The 8574-nt window shown below is 38.7% G+C and overlaps 1 protein-coding gene across 5 annotated transcripts in view; it reads left to right on the forward strand.

Moving 5' to 3' along the window:
- Napepld (N-acyl phosphatidylethanolamine phospholipase D) overlaps nucleotides 1-8383 on the forward strand; it is a 39384-nt gene extending 31001 nt beyond the window's left edge. For all 5 annotated transcript variants that reach the window (XM_034500176.2, XM_076932123.1, XM_034500177.2 and 2 more), the window contains exon 5: nucleotides 5993-8383. In XM_034500176.2, coding sequence (XP_034356067.1) covers nucleotides 5993-6121 — 129 coding nt within the window. In that variant the 3' untranslated portion in view covers nucleotides 6122-8383. The remainder of the gene's footprint in view (nucleotides 1-5992) is intronic.
- The last annotated feature ends 191 nt before the right edge of the window (nucleotides 8384-8574 follow it).

Raw genomic sequence — 8574 nt, forward strand, 5'->3', positions numbered from 1 at the left:
TGTATCCATTGCTCTGTTGAAGGACATCTGAGTTCTTTCCAGCTTCTGGCTATTATAAATAAGGCTGCTAAGAACATAGTGGAGCATGTGTCCTTGTGTTATATGTTGGAGCATCTTCTGGGTATATGCCCAGGAGTGGTATAGCTGAGTCCTCAGGTAATACTATGATCAATTTTCTGAGTAACCACCAGACTGATTTCCAGAGTGGTTGTACCAGCTTGCAATCCCACCAACAATGGAGGAGTGTTCCTCTTTCTCCACATCCTGGCCAGCATCTGCTATCATCTGAGCTTTTGATCGTGGCCATTTTGACTGGCATGAGGTGGAATCTCAGGGTTGTTTTGATTTGCATTTCCCTGATGACTTAGGATGCTGAACATTTCTTTAGGTGCTTCTCAACCATTTGGGTTTCCCCAGTGGAGAATTCTTTGTTTAGTTCTGTACCCCATTTTTAAATAGGGTTATTTGATTGTCTAGAGTCTAATTTCTTCAGTTCTTTGTATACCTTGGATATTAGCCCTCTATCAGATGTAAGATTGGTAAAGATCTTTTCCCAATTTGCTGGTTGCCATTTTGTCCTATTGACAGTGTCCTTTGCTTTACAGAACCTTTGCAGTTTTATGAGGTCCCATTTGTCAATTCTTGATCTTAGAGCATAAGCCATTGGTGTTCTGTTCAGGAACTTTTCCCCTATGCCCATGTGTTCGAGGCTTTTCCCAATTTTCTCTTCTATTAGTTTCAGTGTAGCTGGTTTTATGTGCAGGTCCTTGATCCACTTTGACTTGAGCTTTGTACAAGGAGATAAGAATGGATCAATTTGCATTCTTCTACATGCTGACCTCCAGTTGAACCAGCACCATTTGGTGAAAATGCTGTCCTTTTTCCACTGGATGGTTTTAGCTCCTTTGTCAAAGATCAAGTGATCATAGGTGTGTGGGTTCATTTCTGGATCTTCAATTCTATTCCATTGATCTTCCTGCCTGTCTCTGTACCAATACCATGCAGTTTTTATCACTACTGCTCTGTAGTACAGCTCTGTAGTCAGGTACAGCTCTGTAGTCAGTACAGCTCTGTAGTACAGCTCTGTAGTACTGCTCTGTAGTCAGGGATGGTGATTCCCCCAGAAGTTCTTTTACTGTTAAGAATAGTTTTCACTATCCTGGGTTTTTTTTGTTTTTTTTTTTTGTTTGTTTGTTTTTTTTTTTTTTTTTTTTTTTTTTGATTCCAAATGAATTTGCAAATTGCTTTCTATCTCTATGAAGAATTGGTTTGTAATTTTGATGGGGATTGCATTGAATCTGTAGATTGCTTTTGGCAAGATGGCCATTTTTACTAAGTTAATCCTGCCAATCCATGAGAATGGGAGATCTTTCCATCTTCTGAGATCTTCTTTGATTTCTTTCTTCAGAGACTTGAAGTTCTTGTCATACAGATCTTTCACTTTCTTGGTTAGATTCACACCAAGGTATTTTATATTATTTGTGACTATTGTGAAGGGTGTCATTTCCCTAGTTTCTTTCTCAGCATGTTTATCCTTTGAGTAGAGAAAGGCTACTGATTTGTTTGAGTTGATTTTAGAACCAGCCACTTTGCTGAAGTTGTTTTTCAGGTTTAGGATTTCTCTGGTGGATGTTTTGGGGTCACTTAAGTATACTATCGTCTGCAAATAGTGAAATTTTGACTTCTTCCTTTCCTATCTGTATCCCTTTGACTTCCTTTTGTTGTCTAATCGCTCTGGCTAGGATTTCCAGTACTATATTGAATAGGTAGGGTGAGAGTGGGCAGCCTTGTCTAGTCCCTGATCTTAGTGGGATTGCTTCAAGTTTCTCTGCATTTAGTTTGATGTTGGCTACTGGTTTGCTGTATATTGCTTTTATTATGTTTAGGTATGGGCCTTGAATTCTTGATCTTTCCAAGACTTTTACCATGAAGAGATGATGAATTTTGTCAAATACTTTCTCAGCATCTAGTGAGATGATCATGTGGTTTTTTTTCTTTGAGTTTGTTTAAACAGTGGATTACATTGATGAATTTCCAAATATTGAACCATCCCCAAATTCCTGGGATAAAGCCTACTTGATCATGATGGATGATTGTTTTGATGTGTTTGTGAGAATTTTATTGGATATTTTTGCATCGATATTCATAAGGGAGATTGGTCTGAAGTTCTCTTTCTTTGTTGGGTCTTTGTGAGGTTTAGGAATGACCATGATTGTGGCTTCATACAACAAATTGGGTAGTGTTCCTTCTGTTTCTATTTTGTGGAATAGTTTGAAGAGAATTGGTATTAGGTCTTCCTTGAAGATATGATAGAATTCTTCACTAAAACCATCTGGTCCTGGGCTTTTTTTTGGTTTGGAGACTTTTAATGACTGTTGCTATTTTTTTTAGGGGTTATGATACTGTTTAGATAATTTATCTGCTCCTGATTTAACTTTGGTACCTAGTTTCTCTCTAGAAAATTGTCCATTTCATCCGGATTTTCCAGTTTCCATCAGTATAAGCTTTTGTAGTAGGATCTGATGATTTTTGAATTTCCTCAGTTTCTGTTGTTATGTCTCCCTTTTCAGTTCTAATTTAATTAATTTGGATACTGTCTCTGAGACCTGTGGTTAGTCTGGCTAAGGGCTTATCTATGTTTTTGATTTTCTCAAAGAACCAGCTCCTGGTTTTGTTGATACTTTGTATAGTTCTTTTTGTTTCTACTTGGTTGATTTCAGCCCTGAGTTTGATTATTTCTGCCATCTACTCCTCTGGGGCGCATTTGCTTCTTTTTGTTCTAAAGCTTTCAGGTGTGTTATCAAGTTGCTAATGTATGCTCTCTCCAGTTTCATTTTGTAGACACTTACAGCCATGAGTTTTCCCCTTAGTGCAGTTTTCATTGTATCCCATAAGTTTTGGTATGAAGACCCTTCATTTTCATTAAATTCTAAAGTCTTTAATTTCTTTTTTTATTTCTTCCTTGATGATGTCATCATTGAGTAGAGCATTGTTCAGTTTCCATGCATATGTGGGCTTTCCATTGTTTTTGTTACAATTGAAGACCAGCCTTAGTCCATGGTGATCTGATAGGATGCAAGGGATTATTTCAATCTTTTTGTATCTGTTGATGCCTGTTTTGTGACCAATTATATGGTCTATTTTGGAGAAGGTACCATGAAGTGCTGAGAAAAAGGTGTATTCTTTTGTTTTAGGATGAAATGTTCTATAGATATCAGTTAAATCCATTTGGTTCATAACTTCTGTTAATTTCATTGTGTCTCTGTTTAGTTTCTGCTCCCATGATCTGTCTATGCTGAGAGTGGGGTTTTGAACTTCCCCATTATTGTGTGAGGTGCAATGTGTGCTTTGAGCTTTAGTAATTTCTTTTATATGTGGGTGCCCTTGCATTTGGATCATAGATGTTCAGAATTGAGAGTCCATCTTGGTAGATTTTTTCCTTTGAATATGAAGTGTCCTTATCTTTTTTGATTACTTTTGGTTGAAGGTCGATTTTATTTAATATTAGAATGGCTACTCCAGCTTGTTTCTTGGGACCATTTGCTTGGAAAATTGTTTTCCATCCTTTTATTCTGTGGTAGTTTCTGTCTTTGTCACGGAGGTGCGTTTCCTGTATGTGCAAAATTCTGGGTCCTGTTTATGTATCCAGTCTGATAGGCTACATCTTTTTATTGGGGAATCAAGTCCATTGATGTTAAGAGATATTAAGGAAAAATGACTGTTCCTTCCTGTTTGTTATTAGAGGTGGAATTATGTTTGTGTAAGCTATCTTCTTTGGGGGTTGTTGGAAGATAACTTCCTTGCTTTTTCTAGGTTGTAGTTTCCCTCCTTGTGTTGGAGTTTTCCATCAATTATCCTTTGAAGTGCTGGATTTGTGGGAAGATATTGTGTACATTTGGTTTTGTCATGGGATATCTTGGTTTCTCCATCTATGGTAATTGAGAGTTTTGCTGGGTATAGTAGTCTGGGCTGGCATTTGTGTTCTCTTAGGGTCTGTATGATATCTGTCCAGGATCTTCTGGCTTCTATAGTCACTGTTGAGAAGTCTGGTGTAATTCTTATAGGTCTGCCTTTATATGTTACTTTACCTTTTTCCCTTACTGCTTTTAGTATTTTTTCTTTGTTTTGTGCATTTGATGTTTTGCTTATTATGTGATGGGAGGTATTTCTTTTCTGGTCTTGTCTATTTGGCATTTTGTAGGCTTCTTGTATGTTCATGGACATCTCTTTCTTTAGGTTAGGGAAGTTTTCCTCTATAATTTTGTTGAAGACATTTATTGGCCCTTTAAGTTGGGAATCTTCACTCTCATCTATACCTATTATTCTTAGGTTTGGTCTTTTCATTGTGTCCTGGATTTCCTGGATGTTTTGGGTTAGGAGCTTTTTGCATTTTGTATTTTCTTTGACAGTTGTGTCAATGTTTTCCATGGTATTTTCTGTACATGAGATTCTCTCTTCTATCTCTTGTATTCTGTTGGTGATGCTTGCGTCTCTGACTCCTGTTTTCTTTCCTAGGTTTTCTTTCTCTAGGTTAGTCTCCCTTTGAGATTTTAAATTGTTTCTACTTCCATTTTTAGATCCTGGGTAGCTTTCTTTCCTTCACCTGTTTGGTTGTTTTTCTTGTAGTTCTTTAAGGATTTTTGTGTTTCCCCTTTAAGGGCTTCTACCTGTTTACCTGTGTTCTCCTGTACTTCTTTAAGGGAGTTATTTATGTCCTTCTTAAAGTCCTCCATCATCATCATGAGAAGTGATTTTAATTCTGCATCCTACATTTCTGGTGTGATGGGTGTCCAGGGCTTGCTATGGTGAGAACTTGGTTCTGATGATGCCTAGTAACTTTGGTTTCTGTTGCTTATGTTCTTGCACTTTCCTTACGCCATCTGGTTAACTCTAGTTCTACCTGCACTCACTGTCTCTGACTGGAGCCTGTCTGTACTGTTATCTTGCTTGTGTCAGAACTCCTCAAAGTATGGATGTGTCTGTGAACCTGTGATCCTGTGATCCTGTGATCCTGTGATCCTGAGCTCCTGGGTGGAAGAACTGCTGGGACTCAGGCCACCTCTGGGATCCTGAAATCCTGTTGCTCTGAGTGCAGTGGTTCCTCTAGGATGGCTCAAGATATGGTGTCTTCACAGGAGCAGACCAGCTAGGTGTCTACCCCAGCCAAAAGGACCAAGCGAGCTGGTCTGCACTTTCAAAATAATTTACATTGTGTATTTGTACAGAGCATATGTGCCAGGAATGCAGAGGTCAGAGAGGATCAGTTTTCACCGTATACCATGTGGGTCTGGGAATCTAACTCAGAACCCCAGGCTTCACATCTAGTATCTTTGCCTGCCAGGACATTTTGCCAAGATACAACTTTTTAAGAAAATATTCAAGTGTGCAAAAAACATTCTGAAGCATGCTTTGTGCCATTTTTTATGGTGCTAAGATCACTGAGGAAATGCAGGGGTGGGGGGGGGGGGTGCTGTACTGCAGTGTCTGTTCCTGGGTGCCACCTTCATCTTCTGGCATGGTTTATGTGTACTACCCTTCTCTATCGGGAAATATTTGCTTGTCCGCACAAACACAGATGTACAGCGTCCCACATGCTTAAACGTTAACATCCAATCCTCTAGTATCATTTCTTGGTATTGATTCCAGTTACACTGTAATTGTATCATGAGATCAGGATCAGACTTTGTGTAATCTAATGTCACTGATGCAAGGTGGCACATGTACACACACACACACACACACACACACACACACACACACACACACACATTTGGATGGACTTATTTTTATCCAGCACTGGACAGTTTAATGGCTTCAACTGGGTAAGAAGCTGTGTTTGTCTGATTTGCTAATGGTTCACTTAAAAGAAAGGGAATTGTTTTTATGTAGGCAACTTTTGGTGTTTGGAATTTGTTTTTAGTTTGAGTGCTTGTTTGGAATGGCCATCAAGTATGTGGATTCTAAGTTTTCCTTTTCTTCCCGTCACCACCAGCATTACTTAGAGCCACCACTGAGACTGAATGAAGCTCTAGAAAGATATGGACTTTCTTGTGAGGATTTCTTCGTCCTGAAGCACGGAGAGTCGCGGTACTTGAATACTGATGACAAGGCTTTTGAATAAACATGAAAATAGGAATTTCCATGACAACAAATGAAAAGACTAAGAAATTCACAAATATTATGACAATTTTCACAAGGAAACAATTTCTGCAAGTGTGTATTTTGTTTTGTATTATAACTTGCCAATTAATAAGACTCACTTACATAAACTGTGGAAGTTTCGGGATGGGTTATTTAAGAAACTGCCAATATAGATTTTTAAAAAACTCATACCAATGATACAAACATTGCAAAATATTATTTTTTATCAAAACACTATGTTTTAGTGGCACTAAAATTTCTGAGGTTGTGAAAAACTGATGTTAAAGTTCCATTTTTCTATTCAGGGCTTTCTACAAAGGAGAGTCAAGCTTACCTACCTAGATCACACACACACACACACACACACACACACACACACACACACAGACACACCTTTCTTATAGTCATATGATGATAAGCTTGACCTCCACACGGTGATTAACTGCTGGCCATGGAGATGTATGCCTGCAGTCCAGCATTCCAAAGGATAAGGCAGACAGGTGACAAGTTCAAGGCCAACTAGAGCTACAAGTGAGAGAAGACATTAGCTTACATGCCAAATGTTAAGTGATTTTATTTTGTTAAGCATAAGAACATAGGTGTTTGGGCTAAATTTATTGTTTTTTAAAGTAGATTTTTTTTTATTGTGCTCAAATATACATTGCATAAAATTATCATTTTTACTATGAAAAGAAGCTCTTTGACATCAAGTGTTCACATTTGTGTGCCGCCGTGAGCATCGTGTACTTACATTTCTAAGAGGGCATCATCTACCCAGCTGCACTTCCCAGATTCAAAGTGGATGGGCAGAGAAGGGAAGAGTGGGTTTTGAGACTTGGGGCAAGTCTTTAATTTCAAAGGCAGACTTTCTGCCAAGGACAACTGTAACTAAAGTATCTCCCAAAGGAGAGAATGGAGCGCCTAGATGTGAACACACCATGCACTGGAATTGTTCTTTTTCTGCTTTCTCTATCCTGGTGTCAGCTCTAACCCCATATATGTCGGTAAGATTTAGGAGCATGTTTTACATGACTTGGATGTGGTATTTTTACATTAAATGACATATAAGCACAATTGTGCCTTTTAGTAAGCCATTGTGAAATGTCAGTAGCTATTTTCCTTTTAAGATTGTGGGTATCTGCTGGCCAGAGTCTTTGTCCCAGTACACCTCTGTATTCACAGGTTTGTTATGAACCTTAAGGAAGTGAGCTGCCGGGGTATTAGTGAAGGTACATTCTGCTTCTGCTTTCTAGAACCATGGTACAAAACATAGCAAATTTTATATATATATCAAATATTATATAGGGAGTACTCAGTAATTTGATGCATTTGCAAGGGTGATGCATGTCACCTTGGCCTCTCATCAGAATTTCCTCCATTCAATCATGGACTTAATTACCCCCAAACAAGTAGCTTATATTCAGACCCAATATCACCATGTACAAGAGGACAATGTTAACCTACCTCCAGGCAGAGAATCATTGTTTTTAAAGCACTTTAGAAACCTAAGGGAGAAAACTTAAGATATCACTCTGATGCAGACAGGCACAGCTGAAGAGCAATACTTCCCATGATGCATTGTTTCTGCCCAGACACCAAACTGGAGGCTGACACCTCACCCACTTGTGACTTTAGAGGGGAATAGCCAATATGAGTGATCATCAGAATATAGGTTTTTTTATATAAAATGTTCCCATCAGTCAAGGGGAAATGTGTGCTATAACACTGTGTATCATGAACATGGCTTAGAGGCACTAAAGCACAAGATTCCATTTAAAGTTAGCTTCAGGAAAACCAGGCAAGTGTCCGCTCCCCACTGCAGGCAGACATGAATCCAGACGGTAGGGCTATGGGTGCCAGCCTTGGGGGACACCACTCCACTGGGTACCACTGCAGCGGATATGTTACTGTAAGCCATACTAAGAATTCTCTTAAGCAACTGATGTAACTTAAGTATTTCTCCGTGATGAGTGGCCTTGGCAGTGCTTTTGTGCCCACACGTACTGTTTGAGGCCTTTTGTGTGATTTGCATTCTGGTCCCCGGAATGAATTGGGCCTGCCTAGTTTTTTTTAGGCCTCCTCATGGTTTTTGTTTGTTTCTGTTTACTGAAGTTCCATTCGGTGTGAAATACATCACATCTCTCTAACACAACCACACTATTGAATGGCTTTCACTTTATTTTTCTAATCTACATTTCAAAGGATGTATGTATAAAGTGAAAATAAATTTTGAAAAACTCTACTCTTGTTAGTAGTCTAATGTACATTGTAAAAACTGCCTAATCTATCTTCTAAATAAAATAAATATTATAAAAGTACTTAAAAAAAAAAAGCTGAAATGTTTATAGGGGCTTAGAGAACTGGCTCGGTGGTGAGAAGCACTAGCACTTGGGTTCAGTTCCCAGCACCCACATGGCGGCTCACAACCATCTC

This window comes from Arvicanthis niloticus, chromosome 4, assembly GCF_011762505.2.
Source record: "Arvicanthis niloticus isolate mArvNil1 chromosome 4, mArvNil1.pat.X, whole genome shotgun sequence".
Taxonomy (NCBI): domain Eukaryota; kingdom Metazoa; phylum Chordata; class Mammalia; order Rodentia; family Muridae; genus Arvicanthis; species Arvicanthis niloticus.